Source organism: Enhydra lutris, unplaced genomic scaffold (genome assembly GCF_002288905.1).
Source record: "Enhydra lutris kenyoni isolate GAN:26980312 unplaced genomic scaffold, ASM228890v2 scaffoldscaffold2, whole genome shotgun sequence".
In the NCBI taxonomy this organism is placed as follows: domain Eukaryota; kingdom Metazoa; phylum Chordata; class Mammalia; order Carnivora; family Mustelidae; genus Enhydra; species Enhydra lutris.
Genome location: NW_019154086.1, coordinates 54,136,854 through 54,161,634, shown reverse-complemented (window position 1 = coordinate 54,161,634; position 24,781 = coordinate 54,136,854). Strand labels below are relative to the sequence as shown.

Sequence of the window (24,781 nt, the reverse complement as noted above, 5' to 3'; positions counted from 1 at the left end):
TAAATGTAATTTAGTAACATATAGTGTATTATTAGTTTCAGGGGAATCAAAATTTTGTCTTCTTTCTGATAGATTGGGGTATTCCTCCTTCCATACATTTCTACATTAAAGGAAAATAAGGATAATTTTGACTCCTGCCTCTGTTTTGCCAGTATACCTCACTTAACCTAATACTGAAAATATGTTCAATATAAGTAACTTACTACCTGTCCTGAAAATTATTTTCCAAAGGCAAATTGAGTTCTGTCCTGTCTTTTTTCAGGATCCAGTGAAAGACGGTGAGGCAAAGATCAAGGCCGACTATGCACAACTTCTTGAAGATATGCAGAACGCATTTCGTAGCCTTGAGGATTAGAACTGTGATTTCTTTCCTTCTTTAACTGAGCAAGCTCCTCTCATATGTGTATATTTTCCTAAATTTCTCATCGCTAAACCCTTTGCTTCTTTATTGTGCAGCTTCGAGGCTAATGCCTATGTGTGTTACCATTTGTTTCCCTGTTTACCTGGTAGGTCTTATATAAAACAAACATTCCTTTCTTCCAGTGTTTGAAGGGCCTCCGTGATCCTTTCTCCGAAGTGGTGAATGTAGTAAATATGATATATAATGGCTACACTACTGTAAACTTGTCTGTAGGGTGACATCCCTCCTTGTCCTAGGTTTGCCCTTTCCTCATTGCCATTAAATTGTAAACAGGACTACTGCATGTACTCTCTTTGCAATAGATTTGGAATGGAAGGCCAGATTTCTATATATTTTGACAGGTACTTTGTGAAATGACTCAATATCTATGTGGTAAGGTTATTTGCAGCTTAGCATTTTGCTAAGTAACTGCTTTGCAGGATATAATTGCTTTTTTAAAAACATGAATGATTAATGTTCCAATTACACATTGCTTCCCCCAGTATATATCAGGAATGTTTATAGGAAACTGTTGGAAACTCTGCTGTTTTTGAAACAGGCGTTTGTGGGACTCAGCACAGTTTATGAATCAGTACCCTCCAAAAAAGTGGAAAAGGAGCCAGGTGGTCAAACTTAAACATCTTCTTGTTAAAGCATATTGTATTTCAGTGTGAAAAGTTCAGTATCAAGGACTATACTACTGCATTACTGGGAAATTCTTTTTTAAATCACATTTAAAACAATCACTGGGAACTTGATCCACATCACACCCTTTTCTTTTTCTCAAATGTCTTAGAAGCCTGAGCTTCTAAGAATCATATGGGGGGGAGTGGTAAAATGCCACCGAGAAGGGGTTCAGTGTGGTTAAAAGCTGTTCGCACCATTAAGGACCAGCTGGACTGTAGTGAGGCTTGGGGCCAGAGTGGCATTACGTTTTTACAAGGTAATGATATGTGTCACGTGTTTGCATGTTTGTTTCGTGAACTTTTGAACAACCAGTTTACGAGTTTACTGGCTCAAGAGTTTTCCCAGAATATCTGTAGCAATAGCAGCATAACAGTTTCCATTCTATTTAATAGGGATGAAATTAATTCTTACATCTGCTGATGACAGAATCTGGGTCACGTGAAAAAAAGATAATTTCATCCTGTCTTTTCAGTATATGTTTTCAAATAATAATCTCTGTGTCTGTGTAAGGCACACTGTAGAACAGCTCTGAGAGTAACAGTTTCTCATTAACTCTTTCTAACCAATAGTGCTGGCACCATTGTTTCCTCTTTGGGGAGAGGAAAGGGTATGTGAACATGTCTAACAATCTCAAATACTCAAACATAATAGCATAAATAAGGTATTTATTTTATGCCTCAGCATATTATTATTTAATTTTTAGGTAACGTGTTTCTTTTGGTCCGTTAAGGAAAGATGCCGTGAGTAGACAATTCAGCGATAGTGTGTTGAAATCCTTGCGGATTGCATGTTTTGACAGTGGCTTGCTCTTCAGGATAGATATTCTTCCATGCAGTTCTCTTTTTTTTAACCTTTCCAAATACTGGAAGATAAAAATTATGCGGTGATTTGTTGAGATGCGGACTTAATGGTGCTGCTTTATCAGTTTGCTTCCAATGTGGCCTCCTACCCAGAGGCCCAAAGACCAATGGAAATGAAAAGGATTTCAGAAATGTTCTATTCCTACCTTAAACCTACCAGCAAACTAGGATTGTGATAGTAATGAATGGTATGATGAAGAAAGTTTGACCAAGTTTGTTTTTTGTCGTTCTGAATTTATGATGTAATTCCTACTCCCTTCTAAGTATGTTGATGTATGGGAGTGAAGAAGCTGGAGAAGATGCTCTGATGTTCTTTGTAGGTGTCCCTCCACCTTTGTGTTGTAGAATTTCAAATTGGTCACTGATCATATTTCTTTGGTAAGAATGTGTTAAAATTACAACAATCTTTTAAAAAGATGATGCAGTTCTATATTTATTGTGCTATGCCTGGTCCTGAGTGGAGCCAGTTAAACAAGTTTCATATGTATTTTTCCAGTGTTAACCTCACACATTGTACCCTTTGGAAATTTCCTTCCATCCTGAAGAACGAATAAAAGAGGCCATATATATTGCCTCCTTATCCTTGAGATTTCACTATCTTTATGTTAAAAGTTGTGTATAATTGTTAAAATCTATGAAAGAATAAAATGGATTTAAATTAACATTTTTTCTTTGTGTGTGTGTGTTTGCTAGAAAACATGCCATCTAGTTGTATTTTGACTTAATTGTTTTCAGTATGAACTTTAAAATTGTTTGTTCCTCCCTTTCTTTACGGATTATTAAGATCATGAAATTGAGTTGGAGCCCTTGCTATAGACTGCAAAAAGTCTTATAATCATATACCCGTATGATTTGGAAGTGTAGTTAGTACACAGAATCCCATGCCATCCTGAATATTACTTCAGATTTGAAAAGTGAATGGTTTCTAAAAGTCCACTTAAAAATTAAAGGAGAGCAGTGGTACTCATTTCTATTTTTGACAAATGAACTAAACCTTGTAATTCATGATTTTACAAGCCAAATCATTTAAGATCCAATGTAGCAACATGTTACTTAGGACACATCTTATTTTTTTAAGTGTATTTCTAACAACTTCCAAGGAAGTAAAGAGAAGTGTGAAATGAACCACTCTATATTAGTATATTAATATCAAGTGCCAAGTTTTTATAGAGAAATGCTTAAAAATTCATAGGAAAGCTTATTTATTATACAATGTTTGGGTAATTTTTAGTCCACTTGGTAATAGTATCGCAATATCTTTGGGTTATTCTTTTAATGTATTGCTACAATATAAGAGCACAGAGAAGGAAAGCAACTTTCTCAAGTGGGCTGTGATAAAATGCCACTGAAGTTGTTCTAAGAGCCTCCTCTTAGTTTGGGTTACCCCGGAAGCGGACTCAGACAAGTAGTTGAGTACAGGCGTTTATTCGGGGTGTGATCTCAGGACACACCAGTAGGGGAGTAAAGAATTCAGACAGAATTGGACGAAGCCAGTAAAAATTCATTATCAAGTAAGTTAATACTTGGGACTATTTAGCACAATGCTGCCATGGAGTTCTGGGAGCAACTGAATACGCACCTCCGTTACCCCACCTGTGTTGCAAGAGAACTGGGGTATTTGTGTCAGTCATTGATTGACAGCCAGCTCCTGTCAGTCATCCAGTGAAGACTGTTCCCACAAAGACTGGAGGACTCAGTGCCCAGCACTTGCACACAGGTAGATCGGGCACTGGTAGCCACAGAAAAGCCCACAAAGAGATTTGGGTGCAGGTAGTTGGGAGATTGGGCTGTTGTGCAGTGAAATGGTAGGCATGGCCCAGGAGATTTAGGTGGGACACTCCTCTAGCAACTGCTTCAGACTTCTTAAGAGCCCAGGAAAAAAAGATTACTTGATCAGTAACTAAAAAGCCACTGTTCTAAAAATAAGGAACCACCCTGTAAAAGAAAGGACAGTCTTTGGAACCCAGGCAGCCTGATGCGGACAAGCGTACTCTCAATCACCACACTACATCCTGCCTCTATATTTGGAAAGAGTTTGTTGGGTTGTTGTTGCTTTTTAATTCATTTATGAGAGAGAGAGCGGGAGAGGGAGAACGCACATAGGGGGAGTGGCTGAAGCAGGCTCCCCACTGAACAGTGAGCCCGATGCAGGGCTCGATCCTGTGACTCCAGGATCTTGACCTGAACTGAGGGCAGTTGCTTAACTGACTGAGCCACCCAGGCATGCCTGGAAAGATTTTTTTCAAAGGGAAGATGTTCTTTAAAGACCAAATAGTGCACCTATTATGGTTATCAACAGGCAGATGTGGGGTTTAATACTCCTGAAATAAAACAGTTTCTTAGATTAATGAGAATTTTGGCCATTTATTCCAACCTCATTAACACAGAAGACGAAATTGAACTCCAGAGAGGTTAACTGATTTGCCCTATGTCACACTGCCACTTAATACCAGCACTCAACCCTCCTGATTTCTAGTGTCTCTGTAGTAAGTCATACCATATACTTTTTCCTTATGTGTGTACTTTCCTTACAACCAGGAAGTTGGTTTGAATAAATGTGACATACAAAGATAGATAAACCAGAAGAAAAGTAGGGCGGACTGACTGGCTGAACAAGGTAGTCATAGACAGTGTGATGACTCACTTAAAGAAGGAAAATGTAGCTGGGAAACAGAGTTTGAGCCAGTTTAGGGAGGTGGGTCTGGAAATAAATAACACTTTTTATCAAAACTACAAGTCATCAAAATGTGGAAGAACGAGAACATAAACAATTCATGACAAATATCTTAAAAGGACTTGTATCCAGCCAGAATTCATAAAGAACTACAAATCACACACACACACACACACACACACACACACACACACACACGGAGATAAATCTTAATAGATAAATGGGTAAAAGACATGAACAGGCACCTCACAAAATGGCCTGTTAATATATGAAAAAGATTCTTAGCTTCTAGTCACCAGGGAAATGCGAATTAAAATTACAGTGTGATACCATTTCATACCTACTAGAAGGACTAAAATGGGAAGAATAGTGTTGGTGAGGATGTGGACTAACCAGGATTGTCATACATGTGGGAATACAAATATAAATATAAACTTGTACAATCAGTTCAGAGAACTATTCTGGTAGTGTCTACAAGGTTGAATTAGTAATACCTAATAACCTAGGAATACTATTCCTAGGTTATTAGGTATTACAACAGAAATGAATACATACATGTTCACCAAAAGACATGCGCCACAATGTTCATAGCAGCGCTATTTGCAATAGCCTCAAACTGAAAACTATCTAAATGGTAGTTTGGAAGAATAGATAAGCAAACACAATGAAATAATATATAGAAATGAGAGTTAACGCAACAACATGTATGAATCTCACAAATATAATGGTTAAGGAAGCCAAGCAAGAGAATACACACTGTATGATTCCATTAATACAGAATTCAAAACCACAACACTAATACATGGTGTTTGAAGTCAGGATAGAGGTCACACATGGTGGGGTGGGGGATATTACAACATTACAACAAGTGGCTAGCATATGGGGGACTTCTGGGGTGTTGATGCTCTGATTCTTGTGGGTCCTGCTTACATGGGTGTGTTCATTTTGTAAGAATTCACACACATGATTCAAGCACATTTCTTTTTTTTTTTTTTTAAGCACATTTCTGTACATATGTCCTACTTAAGTTTACCAAGAGAAAAAAATCTTACACCGAAGGATTTCTATTTATTTAAAGTAGCTTTGTTGGGCGGGGAGCCTACTTAAAAAAAATAATAATAAATAATATATAAGTAAAGTAGTTTTTCACTAAGAAATGTTTAGTGGTGGCTTTAAAATGCTTTTAAGTTCTACCTAATAATAAAATCATGTTTTTGTTTTTTTTTAAACTTACACTTTTCTAGAAGTGATAAATTTGAATTTTTCAATTCAGGAACTCTCAATTCCAAAGTAATTTCTTCACAGTTCTCAAAGTAATTTCTCAAAATAATTTACTTTGTCAAACAGGTGACCAGGATTTGGGGAATAGTCTGTTCTTAGACCAGTGAAGCTAATGAAACCACACAGACGTGCTAGAGCCAGTCACAAACAAGCGTGTATTCAGATGTCCATGAATACACAGCAGTCCTCCAAGTAGCAATGGATGACTATAAAAATGTTTGATGTTTTTTGTTTGTTTGTTTTTAAGATTTTATTTATTTATTTGACAGAGATCACAAGTAGGCAGAGAGGCAGCAGAGAGAAAGGAAGGGAAGCAGGCTCCCTGCTGAGCAGAGAGCCTGACGTGGGGCTTGATCCCAGGACCCTGAGATCATGACCTGAGCGGAAGGCAGAGGCCCAACCCACCGAGCCACCCAGGCGCCCAGGCGCCCCTGTTTGATGTTTTAAATAAGTATATATGTCTCGATTAGCTGTTTCTGAAACCTCTCTGAACATAAGAAACATATGGGGTTGTATTTATGATAGAGATTTCCGGGCCCGCCCTAAATGGACTGAACTGAAATGTATTCTAGGGAAAGGGTATAGGAGCCCATTTAACAAACATCCCAGGTAATTCTTAGCATGGGGCAAGTTTTGTGAAGCAAGTATCTTTACTCAATGCTCAGACAATGAAATGTAACAAAGGAGAGTTAAGTATTCTCCAAATGTTAACTAGCTGTGCCATAATCGCAGAGTTAGAAAATTTTACTGAACCACATATCCTATTTAAGATATCCCTTGTTACTGAACTTAAACACTGCTGTGCTGATTTACATGTATTCTGACTGATTTAGATTCAGAATGATCTGACGGTAGGACAAAGTATTCCAAAATCATGGCATTCAAACAGTAGTAATTGTTATATATATAGATTTCAAGCAGGATTGTTACAGTATTTACTGAATGGACTGGCAGTTTCTCTTCTGCCCATTTCTTTACATGCAGGCGAATTCAAAAAGGAATCAAAATTCTGTGACATATTTGAATTTTGTCATATACAGGCTTAGTTTGTGAATATAATTATAAAAGAGTGTAATTTAGTTCCATTTTTTAAAAACAGCATTTGTCTTGGGATTCAAATTCTTTTTAAAAAATCCATTAAGATAATTTTTTAGTTTGATTTTTCAACCATCATCTGAATAGCTCTTACACTATTGTAACTTCCAAATAGCTAATAACATCTAGCATTTACTAGGTGACTTAAAATTGCACTAAAAGTTTCGGATACCCTGCATAAAAGCCAAATTGCCTTCAATCACATATAATCATATTCATGGCCTTTATTTTTAAATTTCATTCTCTATCTTAAAGCCACTATGAAGACCTTTGACACTTGTCCTAAAAACACTATTTAGGACAGTAATTCCTCAAGCATGGCATGCAAGTTAGACTCTCTGGAAGCATGCTGAGATGGAGATCGGGGTGCAAGTTGCTCCTTTGGAATCAACGCTGAGAAAAGAAGGGGCAAAACAGGGTGTGCATAGTGGAAATCAAAATACAAAGCAGGCCTGACAAAGACTTGGCCACTCCTGGGGGGAAGCTCTAAAGCAAATATTGCCAATCACAGTTGACATGCATCTGACTGAAATGGCCTGCCCTTATTACTCCCGCCTCCCTTGGACTCCAGGTTGAGGCTGCCCTGGGAGGACATGACCTCTGGTGAGGTGACATTGGGGACCTGACCTGGAAGGAGCTAACAGCAGAAGGTTGTCCGCCAGACACTCCTGGCAGCTGGGCAACACGTTGCATGCATGTCTTTCCTTGAAGGGAGATCTGCACAGCACAGCTCTGTGCCTATAAGATGGTTTTCAAAGAAAGACATGTATATTTTTCAATGTATTGAAGTGAACTTTTAGTACTTCATATCCAAGATTTCAAGGATTTTCTTAGGGAGGAAGCCAAACAGTAAATATTAAAAGTGAGTTATTGTTAATGAAAAATATGAAGTATAAAAAGTTATAGGCAAAAAGATGCAACAAAAATAATGAAGGTAGTCTTCAAAGTAGAAACTGCAGCAACACTGCCTGTAAGTTGAAAGCCAGACTGATTGTTTTAGTGCCTGTTAAAATATAAGTGCTAGCCAGATACTTTTTAATGTTTTAATGTTTTAAATGTTGTCTTGATCCCAGACAGAAACTCATCATCAAATGCAGAACTCCTCAGGAGGTGACATTCAAAAATATATATTTCTTACTAGAGCTTTTTAAAATATACATTTCTTACTAGAGCTTTAAAACACAGCTGTTCTCAATAACATCGTCATCATCAGTTGCTCTTGTTCTAGTAGGCTCTTTCCCCTTTGTCTGATAGCAGGAACAGAATAGCATGGTCAGTGAGAGCATAAGATCTCAGGTTAGACTGTATGGTTTCAAATCCCAGCTTTGCTACATACTAGCTGTGCAACCTTGGACAATTAACCTCTCAGTTTTCTCATCTGTAAAATAGGGATGATAAAAATATCTACCTGTTTTAGTTAGGATTAAGTTTAACTTAAGTTAATCCCAATAATGTGGAAATCCAAAATAATGTGGTTAAAATAAGGTCAAAGCATATATATATATATATATATATATATATATTTTTTTTTTTTTTTTTTTTTTTTTTAACAGAAATGTGAGCATCCTAGAGCTGGTAAAGTGGATATTGACCTTCAGGTGCCCAAGTTTGTTCTTCTCCATCCTCAATACATGTCTTTCATCCTCAAGTCCAAGATGGCTGCTCCAGCTCCTGCCATCAAGCCTACAAAGCATATTCCACCCATCAGGAATAAGGAAATGTATCCTTTTCCTCAAGGGCATTTCTGACACATAACTGGGCCATACTTAGTTACAAGGTCATGTCTATCTGCAAAACAAATTGGAAGATGTAACCTTTATTCCAGGCAGCTGTGAGCCAAGATCATGAGTTTCTCATGATGGTGATCTCATCATGATCTCAAAGATCAGAGTTTCTCAATGATGGATGCATCATCCCTAGGGATGTTTGGGAAATTTATGAAGGTCTTAAAATTTGTCACAGTGAATGGTGGGTGCTCATGCACCCCTGTGTGTGTACATGTGTGTGCACGTGTGTGTGTGTATGTGTGTGCATGTTTTGAATGGGGACTTCTTTGCCAGGGACATTTAGTGGATAGGGCCAAAGATGCTAGATATTTTGAAATGTGAAGGAATAAAAAGTCATCTGAGAGTCTCCTGCATGAATCTCACATATTCCACCAGACATTCATATAGGTTAAGCACTTCTTTATAAATATCTGTCCCTACACTAATAAAAGTTGTGAATTTTAATATCATCAAATGTGTTCTCCTTCATGATTGGTACTTTTTTGTGTCTTGTTTTGAAAATCCTGGAATTCATGAAGACACTCTCTAATACTATCTTCTGAAAGTTAAATTATTTGTCTTTCATGCTTAGGTGTGGTGGAAGGTAGAAGAATCCAATTTCATTTTTCCAGACGAATGCCCTCTATTTGGAGAGCCAGTTACTGTAAAACACATCCTTCCCCAAGGCTATGCAGTATCACTTCTGTCATAAATCAAGAGTTTACGTAAATAAGAAATTTCTGGGTTGCCTATCATTTTTCATTGCTCATATTTGTCTATCCCTGAACTATTAGTACTCTGTTTTTATTACTGCAGCTTTATAATAAATGTTTATATATAACAGGACAAATCTTAACATTTGCTGTTCTTCAAAGCTTGCCACTTTGCTGTTCTTATTTTGGCTGTTCTTTGCAATTCTAGAATAAGATTTTAATTTTAATTAGACTTATATTTAATCTAATTTTTTTTAAAAAAGGGTTTTATTTATTTATTTGAGAGAGAGAGACAGCACAAGTGGGGAGTGAAGTAGAGGGGGAGGGAGAGGGACAAGCAGACTCTGCACTGAGCCCCAATGCGGGGCTCAATCTCAGAACCCTGAGATTATGACCTGAGCCGAAACCAAGAGTTAGACTCTTAAGGGACTGAGCCCCCCAGGCGCCCCTATATTTAATCTAAATTTGAAGAATACTTGATATTTTTTAAATATTTTTGAGTATTCCAATCAATGAACATGCTACATCATTCCATTTATTTTTTTCTTTAAAAAGTTTAATATCTACTTAAAAAATCTATAAAGAAGTCCAGCACAATTCTTGTTAGATTTATTCTTTTTTTTTTTAAAGATTTTTTTAATTTATTTATTTGACAGAGATCACAAGCAGGCAGAGAGGCAGGCAGAGAGAGAGGAGGAAGCAGGCTCCCTGCTGAGCAGAGAGCCCGATGTGGGGCTCGATCCCAGGACTCTGAGATCATGACCTGAGCCGAAGGCAGCGGCTTAACCCACTGAGCCACCCAGGTGCCCCTGTTAGATTTATTCTTAAGCATTTAATATTTATACAGGCAATGCATGTATTTACCCCTTCAAAAATATATATTTTTTCGGACAGATATAAGGAACAGGGACTTGAACAGATACTTATATACGTATGTTCATAGCACCATTACTCACAATCCCCGAAAGTTGGAAGTAGCTCAAGTGTCCAGTGGATGAATGGATAAATAAAACGTGGTATGTAAATCTACAACAAAGCAGGAAAGAATATTCAGTGGAAAAAAGACAGTCTCTTCAACAAATGGTGTTGGGAAAATTGAACAGCCACATGCAGAAGAATGAAACTGGATCATTTCCTAATACACCATACACAAAAATAGACTCAAAATGAATGAAAAACCTAAAGGTGAAATAGAAATCCATCAAATTCCTAGAGGAGAACACAGGCAGCAACCTTTTCAACCTCGGCCACAGCAACTTCTTGCTAAACACATCTCCAAAGACAAGGGAAACAAAGGCAAAAATGAATTATTGGGACTCCATCAAAATAAAAACTTTTGCATGGCGAAGAAAACAGTCAACCAAACCAAAAGACAACCTACAGAATAGGAGAAGATATTTGCAAATGTCATATCAGATAAAGGACTAGTATCCAAAATCTATAATGAACTTATCAAACTCAACACCCAAAGAACAAATAATCCATCCAATCAAGGAATGGGCAGAAGACATGAACAGATATTTCTCCAAAGAAGACATACAAATATTAAAAACCATAATTAATTGCAACAATGTGAATGTACTTAATGCCACTGAATTGTATACTTGAAAATGGTTAAAATGAAAAAAAAAATAGTTAAAATGTTAAGGGGTATCTGCCTGGCTCATTTGATAGGATATCTGACTCTTGATCTCAGGGTTGTGATTTCAAGCCCCATGTTGGGTGTAGAGCTTATATTAAAAACAAAAAGTAAAAAAATAGTTAAAATGTTAAGTTTATTTTATGTGTATTTTACCACAACAAATTTTAAAAATGAAAAAAAAAAACAAAACCCCAAAACCCTAGCATAAGGTATACTTCAGAAAAGCAACTACTTTTTTGTTTATACTTCTGGAAATTTCCCATATACACAAATACATACTTAAAAACTCTCAAAAGCGGGGTGCCTGGGTGGCTCAGTGGGTTAAAGCCTCTGCTTTTGGCTCAGGTCATGATCCCGGGGTCCTGGAATCGAGCCCCACATCGGGCTTCTGCTCAGCAGGGAGCCTGCTTCCTCCTCTCTCTCTGCCTGCCTCTCTGCCTACTTGTGATCTCTGTCTGTCAAATAAATAAATAAAATCTTAAAAAAAAAAAAACTCTCAGAAGCATAGCATATATGTTATTACATATCTGGTTTCTTTTTTTCTTTCTTTTTTTTTTTTTTTTTAAAAGATTTTATTTAGTTATTTGACAGACAGAGATCACAAGTAGGCAGAGAGGCAGGCAGAGAGAGAGGAGGAAGCAGGCTCTCTGCTGAGCAGAGAGCCCGATGTGGGGCTCCATCCCAGGACCCTGAGACCATGACCTGAGCCGAAGGCAGAGGCTTAACCCACTGAACCACCCAGGCGCCCCTCTGGTTTCTTTTTTACTCAATAATACATGTTAGAGAGCTAACCATTTGTCTGCATAAATTTATTTTTTTTTTAATTTTAATTTTTATTTATTTTTTATAAACATATAATATATTTTTATCCCCAGGGGTACAGGTCTGTGAATCACCAGGTTTACACACTTCACAGCACTCACCATAGCACATACCCTCCCCAATGTCCATAACCCCCCCCCCCTGTCCCCACCCCCCCCCCCCCAGCAACCCTCAGTTTGTTTTGTGAGATTAAGAGTCACTTATGGTTTGTCTCCCTCCCAATCCCATCTTGTTTCATTTATTCTTCTCCTACCCCCTTAACCCCCCATGTTGCATCTCCACTTCCTCATATCAGGGAGATCATATGATAGTTGTCTTTCTCCGATTGACTTATTTCACTAAGCATGATACCCTCTAGTTCTGTCTGCATAAATTTCTATGCCATTGTTTATAAAGGCCAAGTAATGTTCCTTGGCTATGTCATTGTTAATTTTTTTTTTACTTATTTATTTTAATTTTAAATTAAACTTTCTTTTAGATAATTGTAAATTTACACGCACTTGTAAGAAATAATGCAGAAATAATATGTACCCTTTATTCAGTCCCCCCAGTGGTAACATCTTGCAAAACTGTAGTATAATATCATAACCAGGATAATAGCATTGATACAATTGAGCAGTCTCATTCAGATTTCCCCAGGTTGCTTTCTTTAGGGGTGTGTGTGTGTGTGTGTGTGTTTAGTTCTGTGCAATTTAATCACATATGTCGGTTCAGGTATCTACCACTAGTCAAGATATGGAACAGTTCCAATACTAGAAGGATCCCTGTTATGGACCTTTTGTAACCACACCTCCTTCCCTCCTACCATCCTTTTGCTTTCCAACTCATCCCTAACCCCGAATAACCACAAGACTTAATTTTTAGGGGCGCCTGGGTGGCTCAGTGGGTCAGGCCTCTGCCTTCGGCTCAGGTCATGATCTCAGGGTCCTGGGATCGAGCCCCATGTCGGGCTCTCTGCTCAGCAGGGAGGCTGCTTCCCCCACTCTCTCTGCCTGCCTCTCTGCCTACTTGTGATCTCTCTCTTTCTCTCTCTGTCAAATAAATAAATAAAATCTTTTTTTTTAAAGACATTTTTTACAAATTTTTTATCATGAAAAATTTCAGGTATACAGAAAACTGGAGATAATGGTATAATAAACCCCAAGGGCACCTGGCTGGCTCAATTAGTAGAACACTGAATCTTGATGTTGTAACTTCGAGCCCCACGCTGGGGCTGAAGATTACAAAAGAATAAATTAAAAACAACAACAACAACAACAAAAGCCCTCAAGATGCCAGTTAACTAGGTTGGACAATTCTTTATATTTACCACATTTTATTTATTATTTTTGCTGAACTATTTTGAAACAAACCATACCCATCAAGAAATTTCTCTGCTAACTTTTTCAAAATCCATCTGCAAAAAGTAAGGGCCTTTCTTTCTCCTCCTCCTCCTCCTCCTCCTCCTCCTCCTCCTCCCCCTCCTCCTCCTCCTTCTTCTCCTTCTTCTTTTTTTTTTTTTTACATAACCACAATAATTGACAATTACATAATTAAATAACTGATCATTATAATTAGCATGCTTAACAAAAATAATTTCTTAATATTAGCTAATACACAGATGGTATTTACATTTCCCCAGTTGTTTTTAAATAAATTCTTAGGGTTAAATTCTTAGGATTTTTTTTCAAATCAGAATACAAATAATAGCTACATATCACATTTTGTTCTTATGCCTCTTAAGTTTTTTTAAATCTAAAATGGGCCTCCTTTTTATTCATGTCATTGATTTGTCTTCACCCCATATTCTGGACCCAATTGCTTCCTCATGGATTCATTTATTTTCTTCCTTCATCCACTTCATTTATGCATGTCAGTATATATAGTGTCTTTTTAAATAAACTTCTTTTATTAAAGTATACAAATAGAAAAGTGCAGCTTGAGTTTTTACCAAACGACCACTCATAAGTAAATAACAACCAGAAGTACAATTAGATCATTAGGGGCACCCACAAGACCCTTCAAGCCACTAACCCACCCCAGAGGTAACCACAAGACATAGCACCTACATTTGAACTTTTTTATGAATGGAATTGTTAGAATGATTCTCTTTTATCTGGTTTCTTTCATTCTGAATTCTACTTGTGAGAATCACCTGTGTTTTTGAAGATAGCAATTATTTTATTATTTTTCCTTCCATCTATATATTTAATTGTGTTATTATATCATTATTTATCAGTTTTGCTGATGATAAATATTTGAGTTGGTCCAATTTGGGGGCTACTGCAAACAGTATTGCTATGAGTATTCTTTTATATATCTGTTGGTAAACATTTGGTGCATATTTTATGCATAGCCCAATGAGTGAAAGCACTATGACATGGGGTATGCTTATGTTAAAACTTTAGTAGATATTGATGATTTTCCAAGTGATTCTACCAATTTACTCTCTTAACAGAAAATGAGAATTCTAGTTCTCTACATTCCCTCAACACTTGGTATTGTCAGTCTATAATCTAATCCATCTGTGGGTGGGTGGTGAAATCTTATTTTTTTGTCTTTTTCTTACGGTTAATGAGATTGAGGGCAATTCCTATGTTTATTGGATATATGAAGTACCTATTCAAATATTTTACCTATTATAAAATTGAGTCGTCTTGCTTTTTCTTGTTGACTCATAGTTATTTTGGGTTATGGATGCAAATCCTAGAATGACTAATATGTGTTTAAAAAAATCCTGTGTGTGTATATGTGTGTGTGTGAGTGTGTGAGTGTATTAAAACTGATCATGGGTTTACATGCTGTCAGCCAGTCCTGACGTTAACATTCTTATATTTCACCTAATGATCTTAACAGCCATTGAAGATTATTGCTTTGATCAAGACTGCCCAATAGAACTTTCAGTTAATGAAAATGTTCTAAATCTGTGCTGTCAGAATGATAGCTAACCAACTGAGCACTGAAATGTAGTAGTGTGACTGAGGAATTGAATTCTAATATCAATTAATTTAAATGTTTTTATTTTAAAAAAGATTTTATTTATTTATTTATAGAGCATGAGGAGGGGGAGGCGCAAAGGGAGAGGGAGAGAGAGAATCTCAAGAAGACTCTGTGCTGAGCTTGGAGCCTGATATGGGGCTTGATCCTTGACCCTGCAATCATGACCTGAGCCAAAAATCAAAAGTCATATGCTTAATGGACTGACACAAGGTGCCCCTTAATTAATTTAAATTTAAATAGCAAATTGTGGTTAGTGGTTACTATATTGAAGAGTACAAGTCTAGTTTCATTATTGCTGCTTGTGATATCCAATTTTATCATCCCTTCTACAATTATTAGCTGAGATTCTTCTAGAAAAAAAGGAGATCCAGGATGGCTTTATACTAAATTCACAGCTTAAAATTTCTTTGAAACAATGAGTGTGAATATGGTCTGCAAAGCAGAATAATGGTTGGTTTATAATTACAAACTTTCAGGTACGTGCTGTCTAACTACCTTCCAGTTTCTTGTGGGTGAGAATATGGGATGGGTTTTTTTCAAGTTCACTTGCTGCTTTGTGGGGAGATGGTTCCCATTAGATTCTCCACACTGGGATTTTTTTTCTTCTGTCATTCTCCTCACTGTGCCTTGATTTTATCTTCTGTCATTCTCCTCACTTTGGCCAGGTTCAGGGCAAAAGCAATTTCATTACTTGACTCACTTTTCTGTGTTCCTTAGACATTGGCTTGGTAACTCTTATGATCTTGTCAGGTCTCTGATGATTTACAGAAGATCTCTGAAAATATCTTATAAAGTACTTTTAGTTATTCCTAGTGGGAAGTTTGGTCCAATGATGTTACCCATCCTATTTCCAAAACTAGAAATGGAACTCTATCATGTATTCTTTAAACCTCACAACAACTCTAAAGAGTTACTATTATTCTTCTTCCCCTTTTTTTCCCAGATAAGCAGATGAAGCATACAGAAGAAACTTGCACACAATCACATAGCTAGCGGACACTGGAGCCAGAATTTAAATCCACTTTTATTTTACTTGAGTTTTCCCTTAAACACCCAACTATATACATTATTTAGATCGAAGACTTTCAGTGGCTTTTATGAGTTATTTAACATTTTAATTTTGCTTTTTAAAATATAACAATGAACCCAGATACTAAATAAAAAGGTGTTTAAATATTAAAATCAAGTTTTATTTTTAACATATTAATGGCTACTACCAAAAAATTTCTGGAGTTAAACTATGTACCTGAAGTAAATGGTGAGGTGTTAGGATAAAAGCAAAAAGAGCACAGATAAAAATATTATTTTCAGTTGTTCCAGTTGGTAAACTGGCCATAGCTCCTTTACCACACCAACTGACACTGGCAGCCAAGAACTCATGGCACATTTATACTGAAACTTGCCCTCAACCAGCAGGAGGTGGCACATCTGGCAATGTCTAGAAGGTTAAGGATTCCGTGTCTGCGCTCCCCCAGCCCCCACACCCAGTGGTCACAAGCCAATATGAGGGTATCAAAGACCAGTCCTCTTACCTCAAGGAGACACAAGTCTGTGGTAACATTCATTCTCTAGAGCTCCCTGTGGGATCAGGCTATACATCTCTCATCAGTGTCTCCTCTTCTTTCCTGTTTTCCTCACTCCCTTACATATTTCTCCAGAGCAGCACTACCCTCAGGAAGTCACTCACATGATTCGTCTCACACTTGACTTCCAGGGAACTGAACTAAATATGTTACCTTCCATTTCCTCCCTCTGCTCCATTTTCTCTTCCACAGAAATTCTCACTGAGTAGAAATGACCATGTCCTCTGATTTTTCCAGCCGTGTTGAATATAGTCAGACAAGTATCTTGTTCTGAGAAGTTCTGACTAAAAGAAGGTCTTGGGATTGTAGCCTTTGGGGCACCTGGGTGGCTCAATCAGTTAAGCATCTGCCTTCTGCTCAGGTCATGATCTCAGGGTCCTGGGATTGAGTCCCACATCGAGCTCTCCGCTCAGCAGGAAATCTGCTTCTCCCTCTCTCTCTCAAATAAATAAATAAAATATTAAAAGAAAAAAGAGAAATTGTAGCCTTCATTTCAAGGGAATTGAGAATTCAAATCCACATCTTTTTCTTCTATGTCCTTCTTCTGTTCTAGGATCTGAATCAGACATCGACGCCATTTTCCAAGGGGCTATACTTACTTTTAAATGCACCATTGTGTGGTCCAAGGTAAGTTACCATTAGTATTAGTAGTCTCTGCTTCCAACATAGCTACACAAAAAATACTACCCATTTTACAATTTGTATTTATCATTGAGTTCTAATCACAATGAGCACAGTTTCTATTCTTATCTTCAGTAGGCGGAATTAACACTTATCCATGAATTACAACTGCTAAATTGCAAATGATCTCACTAGAGATTTTTAAAAATGATACTCCTGTGTCTTGTTAGATTCAATAAAATGGATAATGTAGTTTCTAAATATATCTAATTTTCAGGAAGAATATTATATGAAAGAAAACATTGTCTCAATATGTTTGATGATTTCTAAATTTAATTACACTATCAGTAGTGTAAAACATTTGCTTATATCTTTGTAAAAACAAAGTATTCCTACGTAAAATAGCAATGTTAAAATTGTGAAGTTATAGATGTGGTTAAGGCACAGGGATAGGAGAGGGGTGAGAAGTTTGGCAGGTCAGATTCCGGTATGTTTATTTATTGAACATCATAAGGTAGAGTGCTACATTAGATATTTAATATAAGGTATCCCATGTCAGAAATTGGCTCCAGGTGGATTTAAATAATTCACAGTTTAATGAAATGCAATCTAGAAACCCAATAGCTTTAGCAAGTGACGTAGCCAGTGTCTCAGTTTGCACTTCTCTCTTTTACCCCAATACTAGCTTCTATTTCGTATGTATCCTTCACTTTGACCAGTCTCTACTAGTGGTTCTGTCCAGTGGATCTCTTCCTACTCTCCCAGGAAATGTTATCCTTTCTCAGTCTTAAACCTCTCTATTGGCTTTTCCCAGTTAGGTTAAAAATATATTCCAGCCACTTGCATCTTACAAAAACCATTCAAGTCAAAACAAAAACTTTTCTGTCCACCTAACAGCCAATCAGCAACACTTAACTAAAAGGGTAATTATTTTTGTTAATTGATTTTTAGTTACTTAAAAATACCATGAAACAAATCATGCATACAGAAGAATATATAATATTTACATGGACAATTTAACAATATAAGTATGTATGTATCCATTAATGAGATTAAGAAATAGAACACTTAAGTAACATAGAAACCCTCCATGTCCCTCCATCAATTGCAATTGCATCCATCTCCCTTCCCTTGAAGATAAACATTACCCTGAAATTTATGTTAATTAGTTCCTTCCTTCAATTTATAGATTTGCTGGGAGCCTGGGTGACTTCAGTCAGTTAAACATCTGGGTTGGGTCAGGTCATGATCCCAGGGTCCTGGGAATTGAGTCCCGCCTTGGGCTCCCTGCTCTGCAGGGAGTCTGCTTCTCCTTCTGCCCCTCCTCCCCCTCATTCTCTCAATCTTTCTCTCAGATAAATAAATGAAGTCTTTAAAAAAATTTATAGTTTTGCCGCCTACGTATGTATCTCTAAATAATACATTCCTTAGTTTAAAAAAAAAAAAAAAGAGCAGAACAGCTGAGTGCCAAGTGAGTAGCAAGAGATAATCTTTCCCTATGAGGAAGGGTGACGCTGGCTTCTAGGAGAAAATCAGCTCAACAGAGCCTATGGGTCATGATTTGGCGTCAGGTTCCCTGAGCATACAGAAATCCTTTCTAGGAAGGTCAGAGGGCAAGGGCCTTCGGGCAACTTGACAAGCATAGGGTTCACCATAGTTTGAGCGCTCTGACCAGATACTAGGCATTTAGCAAAAGTACAGCTAGAGAGGGGCACCTGGGTGGCTCAGTCAGCTAAGCATTTGCCTTTGGCTCAGATCATGATCTTGGGGTCTTGGGATCCAGTCTCAAGCGGGGCTCCCTGTTCAGTGGGGAGCCTGCTTCTCTCTCTGCCTCTGCCTGCTTGTGCTCTCTCTCTCACACACTCTCTCAAATAAATGAATAAAATCTTAAAAAAAAAAAAAAAAGTATGGCCAGAGAGAGTGGAGCGCTCTGTTTTCTGCTTCTAAACCTCCCTTGGTTCCTTCCAGACCTCAGGAGAAAGTCAAAGCAGAAACCTACAGAGAGAAGCAGCGGAGCATGCAGGCAGAATAGCTACTTTACAAGCTAAGTACAGAAAAGAATCTGAGCATGGCCGGTAGGGGCGGGGAGGGGCTGTGTGTGGATTCTGTCCTCAGCTAGAGGAGAAGGAAAAGGAGAAAAAATTCTGTTTCTTTGGAGATTAATATAGCCATCAAGACTAATCTGGTTATGCCCTATAATTTTATTTATGTCAGTCAGTACAAGACATCCAAGGCTTCCAGCTCTCTACCCCCAAACTCTCATCACCAAGCAGCTCTATCTATCCTCTTGCTCTCTCCCCCCATCCCCTCCATCCCTAACTCTCAAATTCCTTCTTGGTGTGCTGTGGAATTCAAGATCAAACATCAAAAAAATCCCTATAGTCAGAATTCTGAGAGGTGTTTTTGTTTGTTTGTTTGTTTGGTTGGTTTTCCCCCTGGAAATTCTCTAGAACTTCTCTTTACTTTGCTGTGACTAAATCTAGCTTTCTGCTGAGGACATTGCTCTCCCTGCAGTCCTCTCAAGTGGCGGCCATTTTCTCTCCCACACTGTCACAGTACTTGTGGGAGCTTTATTTCCAGAAGGCCTGCAGTGATCCTGCCTTCTGGGAGTCAGGCCCTGTATAGTCGCCTCCCACAGAGAATCAGACCTAACCCTTTAACCCAATAGGAGGTGTATGTGAGACAGTGCATAATTCCCAGGGCTAGGTCATAAAAGGCGCTGCAGCGTTCAGCTTGGTCTTCTGCGTCAACATGCTCTGAGGAAAGGCTCTGCCATACAAAGAGGGCTCAAGCAGCCTCTTGGATAGGCCCACATGGAGAGGAACTGAGGCTTTGGAGCAGCAGCCAACACCATGTTGCTGGTCGTGTAAATGACACACCTTGAATGTGGTTCTTCCAGTTTTAACCAGACCTTTTGATGACTGAAGCCCCACATGGCTAATGAGGGCAAGCTCATGAGAGACTGTGAGCCAGAACTGCCCACCTAAGTTGCTCCCAAGTCCTCGACCGCCAAGAAACCATGAGACATGATGAATGATTACTGCTGTTTTCAGCCACTAGGGTTTTAGGTTATGTGTCATGCAGCATAGTAATTAACCGGAACATGACTGGGTCCAGAGAAAGTGATGGCCTGTTCTCTCGTTACCGCCAGACTCCTCTCTTTCACTCTTCGCCATACCTAAAACCCTAGCTTTGAATTTCGTGTGAGAAAATAATGTCACGTGGTTGGCTTGGTCGGTTGATCATCTGCCTTTGGCTCAGGGCCCTGGGATCAAGCCTTGTATCAAGCTCCTTGCTCAGAGAGGAGTCTGCTTCTTCCCCTGACCCTTCCTGCTCTCATGCTCTCTCTCTCTCATTCTTTCTCAGATAAATACATTTCTTACATAAATAAATAAATAAAATTTAAAAGAAAAAAATAAAACAATGCCCCAGACTACCTATCTTTATTATGATTGTGTACCAACTCATTCATGTTCCTTTTTTTATTGAAGATTTTTGTTCCTTGCTCCTGGTCACTTTCCTTTATGCAGCTATTTTTATACTTGGTGTTTTAGTCCATTTGGGTTGTCATAACAAATACCGTAGACTGGGTGGCTTATAAAAACAGAAGTTTACTTCTCACTGTTCTGGAGGCTGGGAAGTCTAGGATCAAGGTGCTGACATAGCTGCATTTTGGTGGCACCCTCTTCCTGGTTCATAACTGACACCTTCTCTCTGTGTCCTTACATGGTAGAAGGGGCAAGGAGCTCTCTGGGGCAAGGTGCTCTTTATAAGAGCACTAATTCCATTCTTGAGAGCAGAGCCTCCCAAAGGCCCTACGTCCTGCTACCATCACCTTTGGGGGTTAGGATTGATTCAATATACAAATTTGGAGGGGACACATTCAGATCATAGCACTTGGTGATTTCAGTATCCACTAAAATTGTATCTCTAATCCCTGCTTTTTTAGTTCCTTGACCTTGCCCTCATCATTTTGTCTACTCTAGGCAATCAGCCCTTCTGAGGCTCATATCAGAGAACTTGTCTTTATAACCACAGCTTGTCCACAATCCCAATCACAAGCATCAATTCCTATTTTTCCAACTCATCACCTCTATAGTTATTTTCTTTAAAAAAAAAATTAATGTTCTGGAGCAGCTAGGTGCCTCATTAGGTTCAGCATCTGCCTTTGCCTGAGGTCATGATCTCGGGGTCCTGGGATTGAGCCCCATATTGGGATCCCCGCTCAGCTCCCTGCTCAGCAGGGAGTTTACTTCTCCTTCTCCTTCTGCCCTTCACCCCCACTTGTGTGTTCTCTCTCTCTCTCTTTCTCTCTCTCTGTCTCAAGTAGATAAATAAAATGTTTACAGAGAATTAATATTCTTACCCATTGTTGTGATGAGCATGGGGTGTTGTATGAAGTGTTGAATGACTACATTGTACACTTGAAAGTAATATTACGCTGTACGTTAACTAACTGGAATTTAAATAAAAACTTAAAAAAATTAATGTGCTTATCCAAATTTTTATGGATTTTGCCACGTGAGAAACAGAATGAGCTTCTTCTTGTCACATTGTTTACATAGAGCTGACAACTCTTAATTGTAGCTGTCTATTACCAGCCATCCTTCAACCCCAACTAGATTTACCAGCCTTTAATTCTAGTATTTTTCACTTGTCTTTCACACTCCTATAACCTTACTTTACCTCTTACCCGGTTTGGATTCCAAGGACAATCATTACTGGCTCACACATGCACACTCATCTCCCTTGCTCCCTTCTTGCTTTAGTATATTCATCTGGTAAAATTCAACTCTAATTAAATCCAACTCAGCCCTTTCTGTGCTTGCACTAGTGCAACAGCAGAAAAACACACACCTGTGCAGGCTGGTTTTGCTTTACTTTGACGGGTTATAATAGTTTCTAATTTTATGAAATAAGGGAAGTTGAAAAATAGTATAAAGAGTTCCCATATACCCTTGACTCACATTCCCCAATTATTAACATTTCTGTGTTTGCTTTGTTTGATTAATCTCTCTCTCTGCGCACATAACTTTTTTCTGAATATTTGAGAGTGAGTTAAACCTAAACACGTGACTTAAACAGAAATAAATATATAGCAGTATATTTCCCCAAACAAGGACATTCTCACCATAGTATGATTATCAAAATGGAAATTAATATTGAACAAATACCATCGCCTCATCTGTAGACTTTATTCAAAGTTTTCCAGTTGTTCAATCATGTCCTTTATACCAAAAAATAAAATAAAATAAAATAAAAAATTCTGGTTTAGTATCCAATCCAAGGTCATACACTGCAGCTCATTGCCACATATCTTTCAACTTCTTTAATATGAAGCAATAGTACAATCTTCCTATGGCTTTTAGGAGCTTGATATTTCTGAGGAATTCAAGTCAATTATTTGTAGAATGTCCCTCAATTTAAATTTGTCTGATGTTTTCTCCTGATTAGATTCATAGCATTCATTTTTGATACCATATGTAGTTTTGTACCTTGCTTTTGTTCTTTAACAATATATTTTGTAGCTCTTTCCATAATCAATACTTAATGAGTTTCCTTATTCTTTTTTATTGTTGTTGTTGGCCATTATCTCCTCAAATATTCTTTCTGTCTCTCTCTCTCCTCTCCTTCTGAGGACTTTCATTTATGTATGTTGGTCCATTTGATGGTGCCAGAGATCTCTTAGATTCTGCTCATTTTTTCTTCAGACTTTTTTTTCTCTTTCTGCTCCTCAGAATTGAAAACTTCTACAGACCTATCTTTAAGTTTGCTGACTCTTCTGCCACCTCTAATCTGCTACTGAATTCCTCTAGTGCATTTTTTTTTAAGATTTTATTTATTTATTTGACAGACAGAGATCACAAGGAGGCAGAGAGGCAGGCAGAGAGAGAGGGGGAAGTAGGCTCCCTGCTGAGCAGAGAGCCCAATGCGGGGCTCGATCCCAGGACCCTGAGATCATGACCTGAGCCGAAGGCAGAGGCTTAACCCACTGAGCCACCCAGGCGCCCCTCTAGTGCATTTTTCATTTCTGTGATTGTACTTTTCAACTCCAGATGTCCTAAGTGATCCCTTTTATAATTTCTTTATTGATAGTCTCTATTGGGTGAGACATCGTTCTCATAGTTTCCATGTTTATACATGGTTTCCTTTAACTCTTTGAGCATATATAAAACAACTGATTTAAAGTTTTGTCTGTTCAGTGTCTGGGCCTTATTAGGGACAGTTTTGATTAACTTTTCCTGTATATGGGGCATGCTTTTTTGTTTCTTCTTACAAAAGCCTTATAATTTTTTGTTGAGAACTGGACATTTTTAATATTATATTGTGGCAACTCTGGGAAATCAGATTGTTCCCCTTCCTGTTCCACAGAGTTTGTTGGTTCCACAGAGTTTGTTGTTGTTGTTTGTTTTACTACTTCTTGTTTTTATTTTTTTTTTATTATTGTGATAAAATATACACAAGACGAAGTTTACCATTATATCCATTTCAAGTGTGCCATTCAGTGGAAGTAAGCACATTCATGTTTCTGTGCAATCGTCACCACTGTCCCCCGTCAGAAATTTTTCATCTTTCCAAACTGAAACTCCATACCCTTTAAACAATAACTCCCCATTCTGCCCTTCCTCCAGCCACCTGAAACCACCATCCTACTTTTTGGCTCTATAAGTTTCAATACTTGTAAGTTGAACTAATTTTGTAAATTTATGCTCTTTGTCATGTGCAGCCACAGAAATCTATTCTGTTAGCTTAGTGATCAGCTAGTCATTTGATAGAGATTTTTAAACTCCAAAAAGCAAAGAAAGGAAGGAAGTAAGGAAAGAAAGAAAGAAGAAAAGAGAAAGAAAGAAAGAAAAAGAGAGAAAGATAGAGAAAGAAGGAAAGAAAGAAAAAAAGAAAGAGATGTTGAAGAAAGGAAGAAAAAAAGATAGAGAGAAAGAAAAAGAAAGAGATAAAGAGAAAGAAGGAAGGAAAGAAAAAGAAAGAAGGAAAGAAAGGGAAAGAGAAGAAAAGGAAAGGAAAGGAAGGAAAGAAGAAAAGAGAAAGAAAGAAAGAAAGAAAGAAAGAAAGAAAGAAAAAAAGAAAGAAAGAAAAAGAGAAAAAAAGAAAGAAAGGAAGGAAGGAAGGAAGGAAGAAAGAAAGATCCATAGTCTTTGCAGGCGGTGTTTTGGCATGCCTACAACATTCATTCTGACAGTTTATAGCTCCTCCTTTGCTTTGCCTTCCTGCTGTGCAGAGCCTCAAGGCAAGAGATTAGTGCCTTCTGAGGTCATCTCTGTGCATGCTTCTGTGCATATGTGTGACTTTCTAGATTCCCTGGAATTTGGAGGAGCTTTTCAAGGCCCTCATTCCCCAGACTTTCCTCCCAAACTTTTCAGGCAGCGCACTGTTTGCCTTAACTCTTTTCCTTTGCGCTAAGTTGCAGGGGCAAATTCATTGGCCTGCAAATGTTTGCTACCAGCCCTCCCCTTTAAGGTATCTGTCCCATCCCTGAGTTGTGAGTTAGGTGAAATAAATTCAAATCATTGGGCTGTCCTTCATGGAGCCGCCAGACAGGTCAAAGCAAACGACCCCAATTCTTTAGTAAGTTCTGTGCTACCCCTTCCAAGACTAGGAACTTGAACCAGGAATGTGGGCTGTTGTGGAGTGGGGGATGG

The 24,781-nt window shown here is 38.0% G+C and overlaps 1 protein-coding gene across 1 annotated transcript in view; it reads left to right on the top strand.

Annotated features, from left to right (window-relative positions):
- LOC111151188 (ATPase H+ transporting V1 subunit A) overlaps positions 1 to 2,609 on the top strand; it is a 63,272-nt gene extending 60,663 nt beyond the window's left edge. The window contains exon 15 of the mRNA XM_022508995.1: positions 263 to 2,609. Coding sequence (XP_022364703.1) covers positions 263 to 355 — 93 coding nt within the window. The 3' untranslated portion in view covers positions 356 to 2,609. The remainder of the gene's footprint in view (positions 1 to 262) is intronic.
- The last annotated feature ends 22,172 nt before the right edge of the window (positions 2,610 to 24,781 follow it).